Here is a 27,500-nt window from a genome sequence, read left to right as displayed (position 1 = left end):
GAAGCTGATGGCTGCTCTGCTGAATGGGATTCATGACCGGAGTAGTGTGGTACAGAAGGCCTTTGCTTGTGCAATCGGACACTTGGTCAGAGTGAGTGAAGGGGAAGAACGCAGTGTGCATATAGCACTGTGTGTGTGTGTGTGTGTGTGTGTGTGTGTGTGTGCATACTATTGAAGAGACATTCTCAGCATCCAGTAGTAATTGGGTCTGTGTCACATTCTCTCTGACAGGCAGCAAAGGACAGCAGCATAGAGAAACTCCTGCAGAAGCTTAACACCTGGTACCTTGAGAAGGAAGGTAGGCTGGATACGGCTGTCTTTTACTTAATATTATTTAAGAAGTGCTTCCTGCTTGTCTGCAGTTACAGGATATAAAGATCAGGCTGAAATGAATTGTGACCGTCATGATGGATGTATTATAGGAAAATTAACCATAATTCTCTACCGTTAAACAAGGGGGTAGTCACTTATCCACTAATGCAGCCTATGAAATACAGTATATTCCTTTTCAAAATGTCTCACACACACACACACAACTCTTTTCAAACACTGTCTCTCTCACCTTTAACGTTTTGTTCATCATAACACACAGTCTCTCTCTCTCTCTCTCTCTCTCTCTCTCTCTCTCTCTCTCTCAGAGGCTGTGTATAAGTCATCGTGCTGCCTGACCGTTCACTCTATCAGCCACTACAGTCCAGACGTGCTGAAGCGCCACGCTGGACTTGCTCTGCCCCTGGCCTTCCTGGGCATGCACCAGGTGGCTGAGGAGACGGAGCAGACGGAGACCACCCACGCCAGCCTGTGGGGGGAGGTGTGGCAGGACCACGTGCCAGGTACTAAAGAGCCCAGGGCTCCTCAGATTTGGGCTGCATTGCGCTCCACAGAAATGGACCCAATGCAGTCAAAGGAATGATTTAGTCACTTTTTGTTTTAACTACATGTTGAATGAGACATTGCCATTAATCTCTATCCCTGGATGATGACCTGACAGGTAGTTTTGGAGGCATCAGGCTGTACATGACGGAGCTCATAGCCATCACCCAAAAGGCCTTGCAGTCGCAGTCGTGGAAGATGAAGGCTCAGGGGGCAGCTGCCATGGCAACAGTTGCCAAGCAGCAGACGGGCTCGTTGGTCCCACCCCACCTGGGCATGGTCCTGGGCGCTCTGATGCAAGGGCTGGCTGGACGCACCTGGGCTGGGAAAGAGGAGCTGCTGAAGGCCATCGCCTCAGTAGTGACCAAGTGCAGGTGAGCGCGCACACATGGCGTCGTCATCACACACAGAGAAGCTGCTTGCAGACATGAAATGGACTCCTGACGTTGGCCTGACACCAGACACATGCCGTCAGTATCACACACACACACACACACACACACACACACACAGAGCGAGAGAGAGACGGAGAGCTAGAGAGACAAGTCACATTTATGCATTTTTATCCATGAATGTTTGATGAATGTGTGTGCGTGTGCGTGTGTGTGTGTGTGTGTAGCGGTGAGCTCCAGAAGCCTGTGGCCGGCCAGCCGACTGTGACTGAGGTGGTGGAGTGTGTGCTGCGTGGAGTGTCGTGGGAGAGCCTGGTCTACAAGATGGCAGCTCTGCGCTGCTGGAGAAATCATGGAGGCAACACAGACTGACCGCTTTCACTGACCTGAGCCAGCTGCTCTTCCCCATCATCAAAAAGGTACAAAACAATCTTTTCACACACACATCTGAGATGAGACAGATATTTGACTTGTAAGAATGACTACTATCCAGAAGTGGTTTGCGTGCATATTGTGGGTGTTTAGTTTGAGATGTTTGTTATTCCACTAGTATCGACCAGCGGGTGCAGGATCTCGGAGGAGAGCTGAAGATGACGACAATGACGATGATGAAGACGATGATGACGAGAAGAAGCGAGAACTGCGCATGGAGGCTCTGCTCTGTGCGTTCGAGAGCCTGGGCAAAGCCTGGCCGAGAAACCCTCAGACACAGGGTAAGAGGGGACATGCAGTGTGTCTGGTATGGAAACTGCTAGGGATGGGCATCGTTAAGAAATATATCGATGCCATTGTCGAGTCTGCTTATCGATGCGATTCCTTATCGATTCCCATATCGCTTCCTGTACCATTTGCTGAATACTTATAGGATGGCTTTGAGAGTTGTTGGCTTTGAATGTCTAATTTAAAGTGGTTTTAGATAATGAATACCAAGTGTGCAATATCAATACAGAAGTTAAATGCTTTAAAATTTCTGAAAAAGTAAACATCTCTAAAACAAAGCTTTGCATCGGAATCGTTAGTGGAATCATTAACGTGTGGATGTGTACGATTCCGATGGATTGGAACATTTGGAACCGGTTCCAAACCGATACCTGGAACCAATTCCCAAGCCTAAACACTGCTACTCCTACTGCAACTCAAAGCCCATAAGGCTCTACAGGTTGCCTTGTATGTACAGACTTGAGTCTGTGGCTGTGTCATGTTATGTGGTGTACTTATGTGTTCTAGGTCAGTACCAGCTGGAGGTGTGTGCACTGATGTGTGAGAGGCTGCAGCTCAGCACCTGGAAGGTGCAGTTAGGAGTCCTGCAGACCATGAAGGCCTTCTTTAAAGGGTACATGCAAGACGCTACACAACACACACACATGAAAGTTTTAGAATTTCTGGTTAACAAATAAAAAAAAAACACTCTAAAATATCATTGTTGCTAAGCTTGTAATAGTTCTATATTGATCTCCCATACCGTCTACTATAGCATACCATGTTCTGGCCATTAAATAGCCTTAGGTGCTGATATGGCGCACACACACACACACACACACACACACACACACACACAGAGCGAGAGAGAGGGAGAGCTAGAGAGACAAGTCACATTTATGCATTTTTATCCATGAATGTTTGATGAATGTGTGTGCGTGTGCGTGTGTGTGTGTGTGTGTAGCGGTGAGCTCCAGAAGCCTGTGGCCGGCCAGCCGACTGTGACTGAGGTGGTGGAGTGTGTGCTGCGTGAGTGTCGTAAGGAGAGCCTGGTCTACAAGATGGCAGCTCTGCGCGCTGCTGGAGAAATCATGGAGGCAACACAGACTGACCGTTTCACTGACCTGAGCCAGCTGCTCTTCCCCATCATCAAAAAGGTACAAAACAATCTTTTTCACACACATCTGAGATGAGACAGATATTTGACTTGTAAGAATGACTACTATCCAGAAGTGGTTTGCGTGCATATTGTGGGTGTTTAGTTTGAGATGTTTGTTATTCCACTAGTATCGACCAGCGGTGCAGGATCACCGGAGGAGAGCTGAAGATGGCGACAATGACGATGATGAAGACGATGATGGCAGAAGAAGCGAGAACTGGCGCATGGAGGCTCTGCTCTGTGCGCTCGGAGAGCCTGGGCAAAAGCCTGGCGAGAAACCCTCAGACACAGGGTAAGAGGGGACATGCAGTGTGTCTGGTATGGAAACTGCTAGGGATGGGCATCGTTAAGAAATATATCGATGCCATTGTCGAGTCTGCTTATCGATGCGATTCCTTATCGATTCCCATATCGCTTCCTGTACCATTTGCTGAATACTTATAGGATGGCTTTGAGAGTTGTTGGCTTTGAATGTCTAATTTAAAGTGGTTTTAGATAATGAATACCAAGTGTGCAATATCAATACAGAAGTTAAATGCTTTAAAATTTCTGAAAAAGTAAACATCTCTAAAACAAAGCTTTGCATCGAATCGTTAGTGGAATCATTAACGATGTGGATAATGCGATTCGATGGATTGGAACATTTTGGAACCGGTTCCAAACCCATACCTGGAACCAATTCCCCAAGCCTAAACACTGCTACTCCTACTGCAACTCAAAGCCCATAAGGCTCTACAGGTTGCCTTGTATGTACAGACTTGAGTCTGTGGCTGTGTCATGTTATGTGGTGTACTTATGTGTTCTAGGTCAGTACCAGCTGGAGGTGTGTGCACTGATGTGTGAGAGGCTGCAGCTCAGCACCTGGAAGGTGCAGTTAGGAGTCCTGCAGACCATGAAGGCCTTCTTTAAAGGGTACATGCGCACGCACACACACACACACATGAAAGTTTTAGAATTTCTGGTTAACAAATAAAAAAAAAACACTCTAAAATATCATTGTTGCTAAGCTTGTAATAGTTCTATATTGATCTCCCATACCGTCTACTATAGCATACCATGTTCTGGCCATTAAATAGCCTTAGGTGCTGATATGGCCACACACACACACACACACACACACACACACACACCATTTATTCAGCTACACAGTTCTGTGGTCCACATGCTCACAGTAAGGGTTTCATTAGTGTTGTGGTCTCTTACATTACAGGTTTTTCAAATCTTTTTAGATTTTAAGTCAGGTGCCATCACACATAAAGATAATCTCCACCGATAATTTTCTGTTCTGATCAGAAACACACACACACACTTTGATCTCAGAAGTTGCTGGACGGCCTGTGTCTGCTTATGATGCTTGTGTTGGCAAACGAACATTAACGACAAATAATTTATTATGAGGTGATGACCGACAGATACATATTTAGTTTTGTGTTGTAAAGTATTTAGTGAGTGATGTAACGTGATTGGTGATTGGTGACATGTCTAGACATTAAGTTCCTGCAACTAACCTTCATAAGTAATATATAAGTAACGCGTTTTTTTAATGTCTTTTTACAGTTTATTGTTGTTGGAGAAGGATCATCAAAACTTCACTGTCCTGTCTCAGATTTTGTCTGAGACATCAACAGCACTTTCCTATCCCCTCGGTATGAAAGAATGACACCCACAAACACTCAAATCATTGTGATTTCACCCTGTAGGTTTCGCATTTGCCATGATCTCACGTCGCTCAACTCTTTTCCTGTTTCCTCAGAAAACAAGAGTTACTCCTCTGTGAGGTCTGAGGCCTTGAGTGTTGTGGAACTGCTTGTTAAAAAGATCACAGGTAAATCAAACGTGTGTGTGCACATGTGTGTGGCCATGACGTATAGACTTGTCAGTGGATATCTATAGCCAGCGTCTATATGTTTGAGTGTTTGTTTGTGTTTCAGAGAGTGGTCAGTGGGAGTGTATGTCAGAGAAGAGTCGTGGCCAGCTGCAACGCTCACTGGCCACCATGGAGATGGACAGTCGTCCCGAGTTACGGGACAAAGCACAGGAGCTTCGTCGGAATATCCAGGGCCAGACCTGAATTCTGGAAGCTTCTCCACCGCCAGCACACGCTCCCTGAGCTGCTCATGAAATCCCCGAGGGCCATCGCTGCACAAACGCACCTGCTGACATGCAAACACACACACACACACACACACACACATACACACACACACACACACATACATGCAGACACACACACAAAAGGACACACACCTACTTCCCACACCTCTTCTCCCTTACCATCTTTCCTCAAATGTGATCAAAAGCATTTTCATAATCCATCCCATTCTCTGTTGTAGTCTTTCCCGTCTCTTTTGCCCAGAAACCGTATTGGACGTTATGAACTGCTCAAGTCAGTGGGCTCACTGGCTGTTCCCCGTTTGTGGTTTGCGGTGGTCTAAAACAGCTCCAATTTGTTAGCCCTCTTAACCCTGTGTGAAAGAACATGTGTTTCTTTAAAGACAGGGCAACTATATTTGTATTATTAATGAATTATTGTCATTATTATTAATCTTATTCATGTTGGGCTATGGCTCAGAAGGTTTAACCTGATGGGGCGTGTGTGTGTGTGTGTGTGTGTGTGTGTGTGTGTGTGTGTGTGTGTGTGTGTGTGTGTGTGTGTGTGTGTGTGTGTGTGTGTGTGTGTGTGTGTGTGTGTGTGTGTGTGTGTGTGTGTGTGTGTGTGTGTGTGTGTGTGTGTGTGTTATGGACTGTGAGATCCAAGCTCAGTTGGAGAGGTAGCTGGGAGCTCTGGTCTCTGTGTTGGCTGGCCGTAGTGCTACCTGCAGTGACCTCTACTGATGCTGCATAACACTGCAAACAAGAGAGAGAAGTGGCAGGACAAGCTGTTGTCCGAAGGGACACCAATTCAAAGGGACTGAAAGAGTTTTAGAGAGGCCTTTATACAGAGCTGACAATACACTGGACTTCACACGTAGTTTATTTCAAAACCTTCATGAAGTGGCTGTTTGTAAGCAGCTATTATTGATGAGGCTGTATTGTAACAGTGTGGGGGGTAGTCAGATTAATGAAGGTAGTCAATATCAGGGCTGGGGAATGTTTTGAATTGCTTTTGATGTACTAAAGAGCTTGGTGTGGCATTTGGACAGGTAATCTCATGTTTGCATGGCTCCAGGTGTGAAATCTATTTTCAAAAAATGTGTAATGAATAGGTTCTACTGAAGATCCGATGGTAGGCATGCACGTTTGGGTTTTGCCCAAATATAAATTGTTCCTTAAAATGAAAAGAATAAAACTCTTCATTGTGAAAGATTGTTGACTGAGATTGCTTTCATTTTTTTTAAGAAACCTGTGTTTTAGAAAGTCACACACTAATCCTTGGGGAACCATTTAAGGAGAACACAATGAGTCGCATAAACTCAAAAATTCTCAAAAATGAACATGGCCCTGGCTGCAGCTTGCTGATCAATTTTGGCAGAGCTCAACGTTAAGCTCATGTCCCTTCCTGCCAGTCGGTTTATCTGGTTTCCATCAGTTTCCATACTGTCTGTGACGTTTCTTAGGAAAAAACAAACAAACAAAAAAAACATCAGTCTAAAGTCATAGACTTTAGTCTATGTAAGCTAGACTATGTGTAGCCTATTAATAGCCAATGCATGTGAGACTACATAGTTTATCTTTTTTTTAACTTGGCGATTTACTGTAAACTGATCATTTTTATGTTGGGCCTATGCCTGCCAAGTACCATAGCCGTCTTTAATCTCATTAGCCATAAGGCACCGCAGCCTTTAGTGGCACATTTGCGAATAGAAGCTACTTGTTTGTGCATGAGCTGAGCTAGGTGATGTTTTTTTGTGGACTTGTTTACCTCTCTGTTTCGCCAATCTATGCTTTGTCATGCTTGAATAGCTGCCCATATAGCAACATTTGTCTGTCCCACCTCTGGGCCACTCCCTTACCTCAGTGTAGGCCCACTTCTGGCTTGGTCCCCAGTCCAAGAATGGGCCACTCACTGAAAACCGACTCTCATTGTTTCTGTTGGCCCAGATGTGACCCACTTACTGTGAAATGACTCATGGTGTCTATTAGCCCAGATCTGGCCCACACACTAACTGATATAGCTGTGTTGGCTGAATGTTGGCTTGGCCCCAGGCCCTGCATTGGCCCACACACTGTAAAACTAATATGATTGAGTGTACTAAAGTACATTTTGTGGTTGTTGATATAATCAATGGCAATTACCAAGAGCACAAGATATTTGTCAACAGATTTACACACCTGAGGCAGGTGCTTTTGAAAAGTTTTGTGTACATTTAGTGACTGTACACTCATTGGCCTGTAGATGGCGGTGCACACATATACACATGCACACACACACAGGCACCCACATACTATCGGTATTAGAACGGCTGATACATAATTACAAATTCAGTAGGATTAAAAGAAAGCCAAAATAAATATTCATCATCATCATCATGGCTGCATTTCCAGTATTGGCGATAAGTAGTCGTTTGTCCACTAGATGGCGCATCGTTGCAGTGAGACGTGATTTTGTTGGAAGTTAAAAGTGGGTTGGAAAAACAATGGACGCTTCCTACAAGGACTGTAGTTTACATGAAGAGAACGTCTAATAAGGATAGGATGATGTTCACATAAAATGTAATTCCCATTTCTTCTTGAAGCGAAATAAATCTGAGGATGTTTATCGGACATGCTTGGTTTTTTACTGCAGGTACGTTAATCTTATAATATCAATAAGGACCTAGGTAATGTGACCGTTAGCATTGGTTGAGTGATGGAGGCCAATTTGATTGATTGCATTTGTAGAAAACTATAAATGCGGTTATACCAAGCAAATTGATAGCAGCACTGTAATTGTATCTTTCGACTGTCATTTGTTGCACGTGCTACAAAAATCATTCTGTGCAATGGAAGATTTACCAACATTACACTGGTCTGATACATTTTTGCCTATACATGCATGAGACTGAGACGCCTGTTTATTTTGTTTTAAGTGCGTGCAGGGTGTGAAAGGGGAATCAATGTGCTTTGATTCCAGCTTGGTAGTTGTAGTCTGTGAAATTAAAAAGCATGTGTGTGTGAAGTATCCAAACAACGACACCTTCATTTCATTATGGCTGCTTTAGCAACACACCTTAAGCTACTGTGTAGTGGGTCCCATTTAGAAGTGGCTACTTCATTCGCTTTCCTTGACTCATGGAGCTGCGTGAATTTTATTACAACTTTTTTAGCCATGCGATATGGCAGTTTAAGTCCGCTTGATACTGTAAGGCGTAAGCCATTGGTTTCCAAAGGAGATTTTATTTGTGTCGCCAGCATAGACTATTGACAATTTATGTTGTAACTAGGCCTACCTTATAAGCCTACTGTACCTGTAGCTTAGGGAAGCTAACAGCTTTCTATTAGGATCTAGTTTGTTAGTTACAGTTTTGTCATAACTCCCTGATGCATTTTTGCATTTAGAATAGCCAGAGCATGGATATCTCAATCGGAAAATTAAATAATATCGGGTGCCTATGGACTAGGCTGGGTGAACCCAGCTTGATCTGCCCGCTATTTATTTTTTGATTTCTTAAAAGATTGAGCTTGGTCTGGTGACAGCCAGACTAGCCATGGACCTCAGTTACACAATGCAAGGGGACATGAATCAGCCTATATTTGCACGAACAATAACGGACAACAGCTCTTCAACTTTGGCCCGTTAAAATTATAATTTGTCAGTTATTTGCACCACTGGTTAGATGTAAAACAGCATTTCGTTTCAGACTACTGTTACTTAATTTGTGCATTAACAATAACGTTTCAGACTACTGGTACTTAATTTGTGCATTGACAATAAAGTATTACATGAACTAAAGATGACTAAAATCTTATGTAGAAGACAAAAACATTCACAAAAAATCCATCCATCCAAAAATGACCTTTGTTTTTGATAGCTGTTGAAAACGGCATGGAACTGACAGAGATGTTTTTGTTTATAAATAAATAAATAAATAACATTATGCTGATATGCTAACATTTGCTTTTCCCAAATACAATGTAGCCTACAGGTGTAAGTGACCTTTCATCAATCCAGTTGCAATGGATGAACTGTGATGAACTGCCCTACTTGTGATTGTTTAGAGATTTTAAAGGTTTTATAACAATGCTACATCTTTGGCTATTCTACAATCTATTCACCTTTTCAGCACCAGTAGGCTACTTTCTGTGCAGCCGCACACACACACTCAGGCATGCCAAACAAGCATACACAAAAGTTTCAAGAGTGGGGATGGAGACAAATTGAAGTGTGATTTATTTTCGCGGAACGGATGTACAGGACTGAGCGGCTGTCATATTTTGTACCGCTATGCGGTACATCTAGTTTTTTTAACTCATAGGCAAAGTGAAACTTCACCGTTTTCTCATAGTCAATGACAATACAGTTACGCAGATATTTACTTCACTATTGACTGACAAGGGGTTACCATTAAAAAAACATAGCCTGAAAAAACACGTACCCCAATGTTTGAATGACTGAATAAAAATCCTAAAATCCTGCAGAGGAGTTGTTGCTTACATATCTGGCAGTGTGTCTTCAGTTGCGCTTTAAGCCTATAGGCCTACAGTATGCACCTTTAGAGCAGGTTTTTTTTGGTCAGTGCTCAATGATTTTTAGAGTGTGGAGTTAGCGATTTTTGGAATATGTGCCAGACCACACCTTATGTAGTTAATAGCTACACCCCTGGGCGCAAGAGGGTAAGGCGAAAAATGCACCACTGACTGGGTGTACGATATGAGACTTGTGCCTCGCCAATTGTGCTACCACTTGGAAAAATATTTGGCGAGGTGTATCTTTTAGTCCTTGAGCCGTGTGGGGTTGGTTGGTCCGAGGGGAATAAGTATAGTGATTTTTGGGAAGGTAGATAGATAGATAGGCCTAGATAGATAGATAGATAGATAGATAGATAGATAGATAGATAGGGGAAATTCAAGATTCAAGGTATAAGCCTACCACCCTAGAGTTAGGAAATAAGTAATAGCATTGCATTGGTGGTAGTATGGACTGTATGCAAATTATTGCATATTTCAGTAGATAATGGCTCATTTACATTTTACATAACATTTCAGAAAACTTGCAAAAAGATTATTGATTTAATGTAGCCTATAATCAGCTGTGTATGTTTTGTAGGGATATCTTGTAATATTTTAGCCAATTCAATATATCCCTGCACAGGCATATAATTTACATAGTGATGACAGGGTGATTAAAAACACAAAAACCAACCCCAAATACAATGCTTTCACATATTTTCTAATTCTAGGGTGGTCCGCTCCACATTGAGCCCAGTCCCAAATTGCCCTGCACGCTGCAGACAAGAAATCAGACTGTAGCAAAGTCCTTTTAGGAAAGTCCCTCCACTCAGCGGCCATATTGCAATGCTTTTTGGGCACTCATCGGGCATCCTATTCGGCAGAAATGCACGTGCGCAAGGCTTCACGACACCAACCTTGCTCCAGCAGCGAGTTCACAACATATGATTGGCACGATGTCTTCACAACACACCATATGATTGGCTCAATGTATTCACATCACACCACATGATTGGCTCAATGTATTCACATGTCGACGTTTTGCCGAGGAAGGGGTGGGCGTGGACGATGCCATCACTTATCTTCTACACAGGACACATTCTCACCTAGACAAGGGAAAAAGTGCTGTGAGAATCATGTTCTTTGATTTCTCAAGTGCTTTTAACACCATCCAACCCCTCAGACTGGAAGACAAGCTCTTGCAGATGGGTGTGGACACTCACCTGGTAACCTGGATTACAGATTATCTGACCGAGCGACCACAGATTGTCAGACTGAACAACTGTCTCTCTGACACTGTGATCAGCAGCACCGGAGCGCCACAGGGAACTGTGCTCTCTCCAGTCCTGTTCACCCTGTACACATCTGACTTCTGCTACAACACCGAGTCATGCCACATGCAGAAGTTTTCTGACGATACTGCAATTGTGGGGTGTATCAGGAACGGGCAGGAGGAGGAGTACAGGAGCCTGGTGGAGGACTTTGTGCAATGGTGCAAACTCAATCATCTTCAACTCAACACTTCAAAGACCAAGGAGATGGTGGTGGCTTTCCGGAGGTCTAAGCCCACTCTGCTACCAGTCCCCATTGATGGGGTCAATGTGGAGGTGGTAAGCACCTACAAGTATCTCTCCACCTGGTAGGTAGGTCTCCACCTGGACAATAAACTGGACTGGTCAGCCAACACTGATGCACTCTACAAGAAAGGGCAGAGCAGGCTGTACTTCCTGAGGAGGCTGCGGTCCTTCAATGTGTGCAGCAAGCTCCTCAGGATGTTCTACCAGTCTGTTGTTGCCAGCGTCCTCTTCTATGCAGTGGTATGCTGGGGAGGAAGCACAAAGAAGAAGGATGCGGGGTGAATTGACAGGCTGGTAAGGAAAGCTGGCTCTGTAGTAGGAGCTGAACTGGAGTGCATCACTTCAATATCTGACAAAAGGACCCTGAACAAACTGATCAACATCTTGGACAATGAGTGTCACCCACTCCACAACACTATTGTTAAGCAGAAGAGCCTGATCAGCTGGAGACTTCGCTCACTGCCTTGCACAACAGACAGACTGAGGAAGTCATTTGTCCCCAGGGCCATTGAACTGTTCAATGCTTCACTTAAGGGAAGAGGAGAGATAGACTTCTCTGCACAGTCTGTCTGCCTCTTCACCCCCTCCATGTTTGGATACTGTCTGTCCACTAGCCACTTTTTACCACTGTCTTTCTGCCTCACTGTTTGCGTGATATATTAGCACATTAGCACATATGCAGAACCCCTCCCTCCATGCCACAGCCGAACTGTGGCCACACTTATACCTTTTCTTAAAATAGTTATATATATAGATATATAGATATATAGACTTTATTCTTGCACTGTTGCGCTGTTGGACTTACTCATTTGCACCATCACCATGACACTCACTCACACAGAGCACCTTACCTTACCTTACTGCACAGAGAATCACAGGCTCAGTCCCTGCCTCAGTCATTGCAAGCGCTTCTTGATTGATTAATCACCACTATGTGGATACTGTTTTTAGAATTGATTTAGATTAAGTGTTAGTTAGTATAATTTGTATTTTTGTATATTTAGTATATTCTTTATCTTCTACTGTCCTTATTGCTTAGTTGTGTTTTTATATAATATACTTTTAATTACTTTTTTCTGCTGTTAGTGAATGTGTTTGTGTTGTCTGTATGCTACTGAGACCTTGAATTTCCTCTGGGGATCAATAAAGTATCTATCTATTTATCTATCTATCTATCTATCTATCTATCTATCTATCTATCTAAAGAGCAAATCCATATAGATTATTTGTCAAATAAACCAGTAAAACAGAATTAGGGGATGGAATATATAACATTAACACTCATAGCTCATATTTTTAAAATAAATCAGTGAAAAAGTATCCTGACAAACAAGCAGCACTTTAATGCCTTGGTCATATTTCATAATTTCAATTCTTCTCTAGGTTACCTGTTAGCCCAGTTTGAGAGGCACAAGACGCATGACATTATTTATTTTTGCAGCCAATCACTGCTGTCGTTTTATGTTATTGATTTGATCTTAGTCATAGAAGCTAAATTCGAAGGCAGGCCACAGGTAAAATCCAACAAACCGCATTCACCCTGTAGGAACAGAATTTTGTCTAGGGATTGTTACAGAAATGAAGTCTCAGTCAGCCAGGAGTGAAGTCAGAAATCTCAGAGAGCTTTATTCACGAATCCGGAGACTTGCGTCGTGTTGCCAACAGACGCAGTCTGATGTTACAAACAAGGAAACACTTTTTATACCCTACTGACAGTTCAGACAAGACATGACATCTCCATTAATGGTACGCAAACTTGGAACATAATTACCACAGAGTCAACCATATCTCTAAGGCTGTATCCCATAACAACCAAGGCCTATGGAATCCAGTCAAGATTGACCCCAAGGCAATAAATAAGGTCTTAGCGGCGCCAGCTCGTCGAACTGGGCCTACCCAGCCTTCTTGGAGGACACATACAGTATGGCACACGCACACACACAGCATGGCTGCGCAAACACCTTGAACATGGAATTCCACAGTTGTTACCTCATAAATCTCTCCTTCACTTTCTGCTTACAGCAGCGACTCTTTCTTTACCATTTGCACAGACCATACCAAAAGAGTAAATGGTTAAATATAACACACACTTATATGGGAGACACCTTTAAGGCCAGAATTTCTTACTACAACCCCGCAAGCCAATATTGAATAGCCCTCTCCTAGAGCTTTTGAGGTATTGCCACTGCTCCAACACTGAAAGGCACTGTTAGAATGCTTGGATCAAGCCAGGTTCAGCATAGCATATGCCACTGTCTGCTCACGTTGGTGACCGGACCAGGGCAAGCACACTTTCGCAGTTCCCGCCGGAAATGCAGTCTAGTTTATGCTGGTCTTTATTTATGCTGGTCTCTAGACCTTATTCTTGCACTGTTGGACTACTGTTGGACTACTTTTTGCACCTTCACCATGACACTTACTCTCTTGAGCACCTTACCATGCACACAGAACTATAGGACTACTGTTGGACTACTTTTTGCACCTTCACCATGACACTCACTCTCTTGAGCACCTTACCATGAACACAGAACTACAGGCCAGTCCTGGCCCTGTCACTGCAAGCGTCTCATGCTTGATCACCCTCAAGCACACTGGATTTTTTTAATTTAATTTATATAGTATATTTAGTATTTAGTTTTGTTAGTTTTTCTTATCTTATACTGTCTCTATTGTACAGTGGAGTTTTGTTATATGTTTATACTTATATTTACTATTTCTGCTGTAAGCGCATGTTGTGTATGATGTCTGTATGCTACTGAGACCTTCAATAAAGGATCTATCTATCTATCTATCTATCTATCTATCTATTATATATGTAGACAACGGCCATATTGGCGTTACAAACTAACCCCATGCATTTCTATGAAAGATTTTTTGAGTGCTGTGTCTCCTCATTAGAAAGTCTCTGACTGTATAGTCAGGGGGCCTATGTGGTTTCTGTGGGATTGAAATGTTAATTTTTGGAGAGTGGTTGGACTGTCTTTAGAGGTCATTGAACATGGAGAAAAATGTTTTAACCCTATTTTTGTGATTTTTTTGTATCTGTATATTTCACTATAATTAACACCATACATTTCACCTAAATCACTGGCTATGTTGAATGAAGTTCACAAAACAGTTATTTTCTTATTTTTAACAGTATGATTGTATGTCAGTATTATGATTGTATGTCAAACAATTGGAGATAAGATCAATAACCAATCAGTTTCACCAAATACACATACTCCATTGCTGAAAGATAGCAAAATGCAAAATCACAGAATCACAGATGAGACCTCAAACAACATTTAAATCATTTACATATACACAACATATTAGATCTCACCTCCACAATTTCCTCATCAAAATCTACAACTAGTCTACTAAACCTTATTCCTACTCACCTTCTTAAAACTGCTCTCCCCTTCCTAGATAATGTTTTGCTTTAGATTATAAATAATGCAATGCTATCAGGGCATGTACCGCAGTCGTTTAAGACATCTGTTATTAAGCCCTCCCTCAAAAAAACTAGCCTTGTATCGATACTGGTCTTCCTGGACCTCAGCGCTACCTTTGACACCATAGACAATGACACTACTTAGGCTTGAAAATTTGATAGGCATCAAAGACTCAGCACTCGCTTGGTTTAGATCAGTGTTTTTCAACCACTGTGCCGGGGCACACTAGTGTGCCGTGAGAGATCATCAGGTGTGCCGCAGAAAATTACCCAAATGTCACTCACTGGTCCAGAAAAGCAACTGTTGCATCAAAGAATTTATAACCACATACTCTCATTGATTGTATGATTGCACTATTTGTGGTATGCAGGCATTGTACAACGGGGGCCCCATATTCAGTATTCACAGAATCATCACATATCCAGTTCAAAACAACAATTAAATTAGATATATTAAAGCCTACAAATGAAACAGAGGGCTTGTTATATTGAGCAGGTCTTGCATAGAAGCCATAATAAGGCCATATCTGTGTATTATTTTAAATTTTAGGCTATGGTATGTTTATTTTTTTCTTCACACAGGATTAGTGTGTTAGTGTGCCGTGGGACATTTTAAGTGTCAAAAGTGTGCCGTGGCACAAAAAAGGTCGAAAAACACTGGTTCAGATCATACCTTCCTAACCGTCAACAATTTGTACAGGTCCATAATAAACCATCTACCCAGATTATGGTAAAATGTGGAGTGCCTCAAGGCTCAGTACTGAGGCCCCTGTTGTTTAGCAGATGATACATAACTATACCTCTTCATAAAACCTGATGAATTAACACCGCCAAACTTGACACATGTATAAGAGATATGAAGACATGGATGACGAATAATTTCCTGCTTTTGAACTCAGATAAAACAGAAGACATGGTTTTAGGTTCTAAAAAGATGAGGGATATCCTATCCACATCACAGGCTACATATAGTGATCTTCCACTGACCTCATCCACAAGTGTTAAAAACCTAGGAGTTATAATTGACCAGGACCTAGCACTAAGTAATCACATAAAACAGATCACCAAAACTTAATTTTACCATTTAAGGAACATTTCAAAGATAAGGAAGTCCTTATCCTTACCAGATGCCGAGAAATTAATGTTTTGTCATCTCAAGGATAGACTATTGCAATGCTATTGCAATGCTATTATGCTGGCTGTAATAATACCTGTCTAAAGAGCTTACAGCTTACACAAAATGCAGCTGCTCACACACACAAAAAATATGGACATATTTCCCCCATCCTAGCATCTTTACACTGGCTACCTGTTAAAAGTCATTGACTTCAAAATATTACTTATAGTTCTTGGTTGGTTGCCTGCATTGAAAGAGGACACCTCATGAAGACGCTCTTTTGTCTGCTTCTGACAGAAGAAGCACTTATCTATGCTGGCAGCAGCTGCTGCTGAACAAGTGTCCCTCTATGGACTTGATGCAGTTGCAGGTGTTGCTGCAGGTTCAGAAGATGGTCTACCGCGTCTTTTCTGAAGACACTGAGTCCTGCCTGCTTCACATGATTTCTAGTAGCGAATCTTAGAATGCTGCAGATGCTCACTGTTACAGGTGGATTTGTAGCAGTTCCTGTGCCAAACTGCTTTGTTCTGTTGTAAAATAACAGCACTGTAACAATGTAATCGTTGGCTGATCTGTGATAGCCATCTCCATACTCTCTCATGGACAAAAACAAGAAATTTGGCATATGTCTCTAGTGATGGGTCATTCACCAGTCCACACACATATCTGCCACTGGATACATAGCCCAAAATCTGTTTCTTTTTTAGAATATGTGTGCCATCACCTGACTAACAGAAAGACACACCTCAGAAACTAGACTGTGCCACCATGAACTATGAAAATGTGCTTGCTCAAATGTAGAAGGCTAGAAGGTCACTAATATCACCAACCATGAAGAACAGAGCACTATGTGCTTCAAGTTATTCGATATTCTAAATTCTATCACTGCCAGCTATCAACAGCCAACTGTCACTGGTAGTCAGGGATGGATTACTGCACGGGCCTACCGGGCCCAAACCCAGAATCCCAAGGAGTCAGAGGGCCCAAGCCATTGCATGGAATCATTGCCTCAATATCAACACATCATATCAACACATAGGCTATGAATCTGATTGAAATAAAGTATTGGCCATCCCCAAAATGCACCAGAATACAGGAAATCACATCAAAAAAATTTAAAAAATGTCCCCAACAATTAGTGGGGGGCCCCTAATACATCTGGGCCCAGGGGCCTGAAAGTTCATAATCCGTCCATGCTGGTAGTGTCTCTTTTTCTCTTTCTCTCTCTTACACACACACACACACACACACACACACACACCTGTCTGTTTGTCTAGCTGATCCTTTACCCTTTCTTTTCTTCACACTTACATAGGCTTCGGAAGGCCTTACAGACTTCAGCTGGTACTATAAAAGTCTATTAAACTTGATTTAACAGAGATCTCTGCACTTTGTGCTCTGAAAAAATGTTTTATAATGTTGTATTGTTTATGTGGTCCACTTTTGCACACTACCTTGTAGAATATCTTTGCTTTTTGGCACCAAACCCTATGCTATAATACCAGCAGAGGTTTATGGACAAAACACCAAATTTGACCTTTTCTGAATTTGACCTTTGATTTGGGTCCTTCAAAACCTTCAAAAAAAATGGAGACATGTTTTTTTTTACTCTTAAGAACCCCTAGAACAAAGATATAATACTCTCCAAAAATTAACATGCGAATCCCACAAGCACCCAAATTAGACACATAGGCCCCCCTACTAGTAGTAGTCTATGCTCAAAATGAAAGGGACTTTATCGCGTCGCTAGGTGGCGATCATGTTGTACCGACTGGCTGCATATCTCATGACAAGCCCAGAAGAAGAAAGGGAATCGTGTGAGAAGAGCGAGCTGTCATGAAGTAACAGACGGGACCTTTAAAGGATTGCTACCAAGCGTCTCCTACCATTATAAGGTGGAATAGGTGTTCCCTTTTAATTTATGATAGTAATTTTCTTGCTTCCCATGATATTAAAGAAAGCCTCCATTCTGATTTGCGCATTCGGTTTTATTGTTAACTAATTGGCTTGATAGCGAACAATATAGCTAGCCAGCTAGCCTATGTAGGTAGGAAGCAAGCTATCAAGTTAGCGGATTGGGTTTACCATCGACGTGTTTGCTATTTTGGAGCTTGACGGCTATCAAGAAACTAGAACGCAGGTCTTTGTTCGAGCTTGTGTGCATACACTGCATCTTTGGGTGATAACGATTATTTTACGTAACCTAGGGTAGTTGTTGATATAGATTGTATGCGTGCTATTTATGTCTGCAATATAGGCCTAAGCTCTGATTACACGATATTGTGTTCCGTTTGCTAGTGATACTGCTTTGTTAAGCCCCTGCTTACTGCCACCCTACGATGGTGCTCTTCCACCATACAGCTCAAAGGATAACGTCGTTATCGTTTTCACTTTAGATGGGTGTTTTTATCGCTACTTGACCTTTTATTTTCATGAATAATGAAATGAAGAATGCACTTAAAGCCGTTTTCCTTGAACAGTTGATGTTCAAGAACGTTACAGGCCATGGAGAGTTACAATGCACGGCTTTTATTTGCATAGCTGGTATCGCAGTGTTGTCGAACGTTGCTATCTTTTGATGTAACGTTAGCTACATCAAAAGAACTTTGGAACCCACTTGAAAACCACCATAAAGCAACTGCGCCGCTGCGATCGCTTAAAATACATTTTTGGTAAACGTCTTTGATTGCATGTGTGCTTATAGAAGATATATGTTGCGGATTCAGCACAGCAGTTAGACACAATGTTATCATCGCTTTCTAAAGAAAAGAAGAAAAAAAAAAACAGGTACCGTGATTGTCAACGTGAGGTGCATAGGACCCGGAAGAACGATGTGTCATTTCCATTGGCTAAACGTTTAAATGGACACAGCATTTTTGTGGTAAAATATTATCTCCTGCAATGGACAACTTTAGACGTTTGAATTAATTATCTTTAATGAGTAGCAGTTCTTTTTTTTTTTTTCAAAACCATGCAAAAAGGTTAAAATGGAAGATTACGTATGATATATAAGAGAACTTAGTAGTAGAACGTGCTTTCTTTGTGGATATATTGAGCAACCCTGCTGAAGACGGTTAGTGGCCTATCAAACAGAGGAAGGGTATACCCCTCCATTGGATCATCTTTAGGTGTGAATTTTGTCAGTGTGGCAAGTGATGGTTTGACTCTTGTCTCCTTCTTCTAGACTGAACAGTAGGAGGGTCAACATGGCGGGCACAGGGGGCAGCACCCCTGGTAACCCCTCCCTGAAAATCATGACATTTCGGCCAACAATGGAGGAGTTCCGAGATTTCAACCAGTACCTTGTGTACATGGAGTCCCAGGGAGCCCAACGTGCTGGTCTTGCTAAGGTAGGCACCCCAAATAATTTTATTCTAAACACTCTAGGTTCCATCAGCCTGGGTACAAAATACTACCTGGTTCCTCTTAGGAGCACACTCGGGCGTTTTTCAATCAACAGGGGATTGGTTTTTGAACTATTTAGTTTTGTTCAGAATTCTTTGAACCTTGGTCCTATATAATGAACCAGTCCGCATGTCCACCCGTTTTGAACAGCTAAGGATGGAGGAACAGAAGGGGTTGCATGCACAATGATGCTGAACCATAGTATGACACACCCACTCCAGTTCCCATGTGAAACGCATCTATTTTTTGGTGCCAGCTCTGAGTCAGCCTTTCACTTTCGAACGATTTATTTTTTGGTCAAAATGCTCTGAACGGTTCAACGTGTCATGGACTTTTGCTATAGTAAGTTATATATTGCACTGTAGGATTGTTGGGGGTTCAGTGTTTCCCACAGAATTGAATTCTATTTGTGGTGGTAGGTTTGCAGAATTAACTTGAATGCAACAGTTTTTAACAAATTAGCGCAGCATGGTTATGATGCTAACCCGATTTAAGCATAATTTAGTACAACCTGGAAAATCATTGTGTGGTGGTCAATGTTGATATTGTGGTGGGCTGCCACAAATAAGTCAATGTATGGGAAACACTGGGGTGGGTGAATGTAAGTGCAAAGTTACATTCATGCAAATCCTGAACACACGCTCTCATCATACAGGTCATTCCTCCAAAGGGATGGAAACCGCGCCGTACCTACGATGATATTGATGACCTGGTGATTCAGGCACCCATCCAGCAGATGGTGGCTGGCCAGTCTGGACTCTTCACCCAGTACAACATCCAGAAGAAGCCTCAGACTGTGAAGGAATTCCGCCAGCTGGCCAACAGCGACAAGTGAGCAGTGTGGCCTCACACACCTTAGTACTGATTTGAACTGAAGTGATGTCTACCCAGAGGTAGCTTTTTAGCAGGAAGCTGTGAGGATTATGTCTTTTAAATGAGCAGCATTACGTACCTGTCTATTTTTATACTCTGGCAGCCAGTAGATTAGCTTGGATGTTCAGAAGAGGACACCTTTGTCATTGATGTCATGTCTGCTCCTGCCAAACTTAAGGAAATCAGGGCCTGTGGGTGGAAGTGCATGAAGCATGCACCAAGATGCACAAGTTGAAGTTTAAGTTTGACTTTGTGTACTAGGTATTTAATCCTGTAATATTCATTCCTGTCTTTTTTTATTTATGTTATTAATGTAGGCTATGCAATGTGGCTTATACATTTCTTGAAGGTCTGTGGAAGTAACAATGGAGTGACTGCTTAAATTAGTAGTGTAGATAATATATACTCTGGCAGTTCTGGCATAGTCTGTTCTATACGTCGGTCTCGTCTGTTATACTGTTATCGTTAGGCATACAATGTGTACATAAAGTTCAGAACATCATCCCTTTAACTTGATAGCACACTTCTGGCGGTTTCCAGGTACTGCACCCCACGGCACCTGAGTTTTGAGGACTTGGAGAGAAAGTACTGGAAGAATCTCACTTTTGTGTCCCCTATCTATGGAGCCGATGTGAGTGGCACCCTCTACGATGAGGTGAGCTTTCTGATTTCACCTTTGCGCGAGATGGGAAAGACAAGTAGTTTTGTCAATATTTTGTGTTTGTCAGCCGTTTAAACTTCTGTGGAGTGATGAGCTGGAGATCTTAGCTCCTCATGAGGTATGGTGAAATGAACTGAATGGTTTAGTCCATTAAACGCTTGCTTTGCAGGATGTAGGAGAGTGGAACATTGGACACCTCAACACAATTCTGGATGTGATTGAGGAGGACTGTGGTGTGGCCATCCAGGGGGTGAACACGCCTTACCTGTACTTCGGCATGTGGAAGACCAGCTTCTCATGGCACACAGAGGATATGGACCTCTACAGCATTAACTACCTGCACTTTGGAGAGCCCAAGTCCTGGTAAGACACCTTCAATCATCTTCTAAATCTAAATGGGTTTGCTTCTCTCCAGGGTGGACACTTGTTTTCTCCCTGCACACATGTGTTCCCCAGTATGCATAACACTTGGGTGAGCCACATGCAAAACGCAAATGAATGTCTTGAACACTAACGTGGCTATTAATATCAACCTGGAGTAACTGGATCCGTCATTAGGATATGTGTGATGGTCACTGCAAAGTAAGAAAGAGCACTTCTGAGAGTCTAACAGCACTTTCTGCACTTGTTATTTTGCACATTGACCACTGATAGAAGACCTCTATTTGCTAAATTTGCTTCTTGGACAAAACTTGCTCCTTTTTTTTCTTAATGAGATACACTCTGCCTTGATGAGGCCCTTGTGCATAATGAAAACTTGACCTGCAAACTGATGAAGCATGTAATAAATGTTCCTTCCCTCACTTCCTCCTTCCCTTCAGGTATGCTATCCCACCGGAGCATGGGAAAAGGCTGGAGCGCCTGGCTACAGGTAGCGACTCAGCAATTTGCTAATGATTTGGAATTTATATTCATGACTTTGCTCTTCTTACTTGTGTCAGGCTGTTGGCCTTTAAATGCCTGCATGAATACTGAGAGACTAGAGTAAGCCATCACAGAATAACCATGCAATAAAAAAACTCTTATCTCTTTTCATACTCACCTTTCAGCCTTTGGGAGTGTGTGCTTCCCAACACACTCCCAAAGGCTAAGATGTCCGCATTACAATGGCTAGTCATGATTACATGAACCCTTTGTAAATATACAGTGCAAGAAACATTAATTGTGTCCATTGGTGTGTGTCTATTCAGGTTTCTTCCCTAATAGCTTTAAGGGCTGTGAGGCTTTCCTGAGGCATAAGATGACTCTCATATCACCTTCCATTCTTAAGAAGTACAGCATCCCCTTTGACAAGGTAAGACCGTTCATTATTACTGTGTGCATGTGTTAGTATTGAGATACGCTGATGCCGCCCAGGTTGTGCCATAGGTTATACATATTCAGAAAGAACAGTGGTGATTTGGTCTCACAATTTTACCAGCTTGTTTCTCCATATTATTTGGTTACTTCAATACAGAAACTGATTGCACGTTAGTATGTGTTTCTGTGGGCTGGTTGTATGGCTATCTTCAGCCAGTTTGGTGTTGTTAAGTACCTGAGTTGTTGTGCCCACAGATAACCCAGGAGGCTGGTGAGTTTATGATCACATTCCCATATGGTTACCACGCTGGGTTCAACCATGGCTTCAACTGTGCCGAATCTACTAACTTTGCCAGCGTGCGATGGATTGACTACGGCAGAGTTGCAACTCAGGTACCATCTCCGTCTCTGTGTGTGCTTGGTTCATTTGGAAAGAACTGTGCAGCTTTGCTTACCTGTGTGGAGGTCCACTATAACCTTTCCTCATCAATGTGTCAGTAACATATTTGTATTGTTCACCCATCCTTTAGTTTAGTCTTTTAGAAGATTGTAGAAGGCTGTAGAAACCATGGATGGGGATGGTGCGCAGATTCCGCCCCCCCCCCCTGTATGTAAAGGATTCATGACAGTTCTATGATCTACAGTACAATGACGCCACCACTGTGGCACTGTCCTTCTCTGAAGGGCAACGGCTGCATGCTAAAGCTGATGTGAATAATGATGTCAGCTGAGTGTGCGCCCCTCTCTCCCCTCCCTCAGTGCTCCTGCAGTAAGGACATGGTGAAGATCTCCATGGACCCGTTTGTGCGGCTCTTCCAGCCGGAGCGCTACGCGGGGTGGCTGCAGGGTAAAGACCCGTGCCCCATCGACCACACGCAGGCCACGCCCAGCTCCACGCCCGAACTAGAGAGCTGGCTGCAGAGACGAGCCCAAACCAAACCTGCTGTCAAGAGGTACGTCCCACATACATCAGCACTGCACATTAACGCAACAAATGTCATTACTACATTCATTCATTCATTGCCATTCTATGATATTTGGTAATCCCTTATCCCATATCCCAGATTCACTAAACCTATCATACACTCAAACAACAAATATTAAGAGCTTTTCAACCACAGGAAGTTCAGGAGCTCGCCTTGGGGGTTTACAGGAAACCTCGGTCCTTTTGTGTTCTCCCACCACAATCCAGGACCCGCTGGACCTTCAAACTGAGTTAATAATTATGTCTTTCGTGACATTCATTTTGAGCGCAACAAGACAACAATAGATGTCCTTACTGACCGCAATACCATTAGACCACTAAGCCAGAGAATTTGGAGATAGGATTAAACCCTTGAATGAATTTTGCTCTAATGTTGCTAACATTCGATTAAATGTCTTCATTGCAGCTGTAATCATTAGACAAATGAGGAGGCCAACATCACTGCTGATTAAGTGAAGCTTGTAACAGAAGTTCATTTAGTGTAACAAACAAGTGTGACAAACAAGCCAACTCTATTTACTCTTGATTCATTTGGCTTCATCCACCATGTAACATCTGGTAAACATATGCTTGCTGGTCTTAAAAGATTGTGCTTGTTCCTGTGTGGTGTGTGTGTCCCAGCCTGCCCCACACCCGCACGCGCTCAAAGAGGCACAAGACCGTGGAGGAGCCTGTGGACATGGAAGCTTCTGCGGTGGAGAAGTGTAGGAGGTTGGAGTGCTGTCCAGAGGATCAGGTGGCACCTGCTCCTACTCCACAGGACCACAAATCCCAAACTGCGCTACTTCAGGGCATTGGTAGGATGGGGACACTACTTCAGTCCACTTCTGCATTGGAATACAGACACACACACACACATTTCACGCATTTCCCATCATGTGTCTGGTTCATGAGCATGTATTGAGCACATACGTGTTATATTTCTGCCCCCCCAGGTTCCTCTGGTCAGCGCAGACAGATGTGTGTTGTGAAGGTGAACCGAGTTGAGGCAGACACGCTGATTCAAAAAGCCTCCATCCGCGAGGACCCCTCAGGACGGCATCACCAGAAAGTGTCCGCTAGAGAACGCAGTGTATCAAAGGAGCCACCAGACGCAGAGCTGAGCCTGTCAGCAAGCCAGTCGCACGGCCCTCTGGACAAGCCTCCGAGGACTGACCAACACACGGACACACATACACACTCTTTGGCCCCCGGGTCCCCTGCCGTAGTCACTGACATGAGTGCCAACACTTCAGCATGTGCGACCGCTACGAAGAAGAGCAAGTCGACCTCGCAGGAAAGCAAAGGCGATCAAGCTACTGTGTCAGCCTGTGATGGTCAATCACAGGGCTGCAAACTCACGGAACACGCACACACACCGCCAGCGGAAAATACGCTGACCACACCTCACTCCTCGCGAGCAGATCGCCCTCTGGACTCTGGAAGTCAAGCACTTTATGGTGAAGTAAGTAGCACGCCCCTGTCTGCGGATCTGTGCCCTGAGGCTGACAAACCCCCCCCACACGGGGCATCTGAAGCTTCTGAGGTGAGTGCCCAGTGCCCTGCGTACCCTCCACAGGTCAGCAGCGGCCTTGCCCTAGTGCCAAGCGCAGGGTGCGTCTCGGAAATGCCCCTGCTGACCCCGGAGCCCGTGGAGATGGAACAGGAGGAGCCGCCCGCTCTCACCCAGGAGATGCCCGCCCTCACGCTCGCCCTGTGCTCAGAAGCGGTGTCGGCGGCGGTTGCGGGCAGGCACACGCAGGCCCCCGCGCTCTACCGCGAGAGCGACACGCCCGTCCAGTCTCACACGGCTCCGCCAGAACTGACCTTAGAGGCCCTGAGCCAGGAGCCACCCCTCAGCCTGGAGCCTGCTGTCAGTGAGGCCCACACAGACTGCACACACATACACATGTGGACACACACTCCGAACCCTGCGCAGCACACACACACACTGTCTACAGCAGAGGCACAAGACACACCGCCACCAACACTTGAAATCCAACACACACAATCCACAGACAAGGTCCCCAATCGCACCCAGTTCTGCTCTGGTCCAAGTTCCTCTGACAAATCGGCACTTCTGGTGACCAGTGCCCTCACGCTCCAGACGCACGCTCGCACGCCACAGGGTAGCCCCACTGCACACACTCGCACCTTGACACAGCCGTGCACTGGACTCCCACACAAAAAAACGCTGAGTGTTGTTCCCCACAACAGCACTTCGACTGCACACAGCACACACCCCTGCACTACTGAACACACTGAAACAACCCCGACCACCTCAGCTCACCCAGCGCACTCCTTTGCATTCTGTAAGTCCCAGCCCAGCACTACCGGCCCCAGCACAGGCCCCCGTATGCACTCCGACACTGCTGACCACAGAACACACTTAAGCATTACAGGCTGTAATGAGCAGTCTGACTCACCGTCTGTCTCCGCAGACACTCAGCCCCAGCTGAACATTCCCCCCGACACTACAGCCACTGACGCAGGCCAGGGCTCCATGCAGTACAACAGCAGCACTAAGTCTCACGCGCAGCAGAGCTTCAGACGCTGCGCTAGTCTCACACAGCCAGCCGGGGCGCCCGCTGACCACTCGCACTCCAACACTTACACGCTTCTGGAGACCTTCCCCCCTGAGAGCTCATTGGTGGATATGCGGCCTCAGTCCCTCCCCCCCGACGCCGTGTGGGCCAGCCTGCCGGCTCCGTCCCCGGCCGTGCTGATCGAGAGCGTGCGGCCGGAGCTGACGGACAGCCTGACGGCCTATCACGTGCCAGCAACCGCCTACGACCGCCACGCGCTGCACACCTTCAGCATGTGGGAGGAGCCGCGCTGCAAGGCCGTCCACTCGCCGGAGCCCCCCGAGCCGCCGGAGCGCGAGCAGACCTGGACCCAGCTGGAGCCCAGCCTCCCACACACAGCTCTGCACGCCCACGCACAGGTACACACACACGCCCACCACGACGGCCAGCCCGATGACGCCGATGCAGAGTTGCCTAGCAACGAGCTGGCTTCCTCTGAGTGCGGAGGCTCGGAGAGAGGAGGAGGCGGAGCCAGCAGCAGCGATGACAGCTACAACTCCAACCTCAGCGAATCCGAGTGCGGCGACTCAGGCCTTGAGCCGGGGGAAGTCCCCCCAGTAAGTAACCTTAACAAAGTTTTATCCCCCGAGACAAGAAATACTATTTTTTGATTTGGCAAGTCGTTGATTGATTTTTTTGATTTCTATATATTTTGGGACACCTATGAAGTAGCTCTGATAAAAACGTTTGACCACCGTTCCATATCAATGCTCTTTTGAATGGTAACTATAACAACCATAGTAAACAATGGTTGAACTACAAGCAGGCTTCACAACAATGAAAACTGTAAACAAGCTACCCACCATTATTACTGTCAGTAGGCAAAGAAAGTAGTACAACAAACTAAACATGTCCGCTTCTTTGTAAACTGAACCGCATGTTTCCTTTGTGTGTTGTAAATGCATGACTATTGCCTACATACGTGAATTGGCACAAGGGGATAAGCGGGATAACAGCCTTTGAGGTGCCCTGATATACGGAATTAATGGACTTGGCAGAGGAAACTCGTTGTGGAGTTCTTTGCCTCTGCCTCATCCATTAACCCTTAAAGGAGTACCGTCACACCGGTGTGACGGGAATGTTGGGAAATGAACATTCTAAAGAATATCTGGGTTCATTGAATTCAACATAGAATTTTAGAACCTTCAATTGTTGCGGAACTTAGAATGTTTAAAAACCTACACCTTTAAGGGTTAAAGCCGTATATCGGGACACCTCAGTGGCTGTTATACCTTACTTAACATCCGTCCTCATCCAATCAGAGACGAGTAATTGCAAGTGGTTGTAAGAGGTGTTGGAACAGTGCGTTGCAGAGTGTCCGCTGGCTGTGAGCTGTGTGTGACCCCTCTATGTGTCTGCTCCGTCTCAGTACCAGACTGGGGGGATGAAGAAGAACACAAAGAGCTGGCGCCTGCCCCTGAGGAAGCCCACCGCTCGAGCCGTGCCGAGCGCTGTCAAGCAGCAGAACATCAGCGACGAAGGTCCGCGCTGCCGCGGGAAGCGCACGCACACACTCCACACAACACACATGTGTCATTGGGTCAACATCGGCTAAACTACTTCGCTTCCCTTTACCCCACAGAGCCTCCAGAATGTTCCGTGGCAGAGGGGGAAGAGCAGGAACTGGAGCAGTGGGCACGGCCGCTGGTGCAGCTGTGGAACAGCAGGGGGCGCTGTATCAGTGCCGAGCGCGAGTACAACGCTATGGTGGCCCAGAAGCGGCCACACTGTGCCATCTGCACCATGTTCATGCCTTACTATCAGGTACACAGTCTCACTCTGGTCACACATGGATGGAATCAGTGCATGTCATCATGATTTCTCTACACCCCGCTCCTCATATTCTGAATGAAACATCAGCCTAAAGGCATC

General features: G+C 44.5%; 2 protein-coding genes across 2 annotated transcripts in view; both read left to right on the top strand.

The window, feature by feature from the left end:
* ecpas (Ecm29 proteasome adaptor and scaffold) overlaps positions 1 to 6,427 on the top strand; it is a 25,201-nt gene extending 18,774 nt beyond the window's left edge. Inside the window, 12 exon segments of the mRNA XM_048248518.1 lie at positions 1 to 91; positions 232 to 298; positions 639 to 833; positions 992 to 1,247; positions 1,493 to 1,606; positions 1,608 to 1,647; positions 1,649 to 1,684; positions 1,816 to 1,978; positions 2,493 to 2,598; positions 4,681 to 4,769; positions 4,877 to 4,948; positions 5,055 to 6,427. The exon segment at positions 1 to 91 is cut by the window's left edge and continues 1 nt beyond it. Coding sequence (XP_048104475.1) covers positions 1 to 91; positions 232 to 298; positions 639 to 833; positions 992 to 1,247; positions 1,493 to 1,606; positions 1,608 to 1,647; positions 1,649 to 1,684; positions 1,816 to 1,978; positions 2,493 to 2,598; positions 4,681 to 4,769; positions 4,877 to 4,948; positions 5,055 to 5,194 — 1,369 coding nt within the window. The 3' untranslated portion in view covers positions 5,195 to 6,427.
* An 11,193-nt stretch (positions 6,428 to 17,620) lies between these two features.
* kdm4c (lysine (K)-specific demethylase 4C) overlaps positions 17,621 to 27,500 on the top strand; it is a gene marked incomplete in the record, with an annotated part of 12,344 nt that continues 2,464 nt past the window's right edge. The window contains 13 exon segments of the mRNA XM_048255165.1: positions 17,621 to 17,736; positions 19,026 to 19,191; positions 19,902 to 20,077; positions 20,660 to 20,774; positions 20,950 to 21,143; positions 21,602 to 21,651; positions 21,971 to 22,074; positions 22,335 to 22,472; positions 22,839 to 23,032; positions 23,686 to 23,861; positions 24,000 to 26,185; positions 26,998 to 27,109; positions 27,211 to 27,392. Of these exon segments, the coding sequence (XP_048111122.1) occupies positions 19,048 to 19,191; positions 19,902 to 20,077; positions 20,660 to 20,774; positions 20,950 to 21,143; positions 21,602 to 21,651; positions 21,971 to 22,074; positions 22,335 to 22,472; positions 22,839 to 23,032; positions 23,686 to 23,861; positions 24,000 to 26,185; positions 26,998 to 27,109; positions 27,211 to 27,392 (3,771 nt within the window).

This window comes from Alosa alosa, chromosome 1 (genome assembly GCF_017589495.1).
Source record: "Alosa alosa isolate M-15738 ecotype Scorff River chromosome 1, AALO_Geno_1.1, whole genome shotgun sequence".
NCBI lineage: Eukaryota > Metazoa > Chordata > Actinopteri > Clupeiformes > Clupeidae > Alosa > Alosa alosa.
Note: the sequence above shows the minus strand (reverse complement) of the source record. Positions and strands in the feature narration are given on the sequence as shown.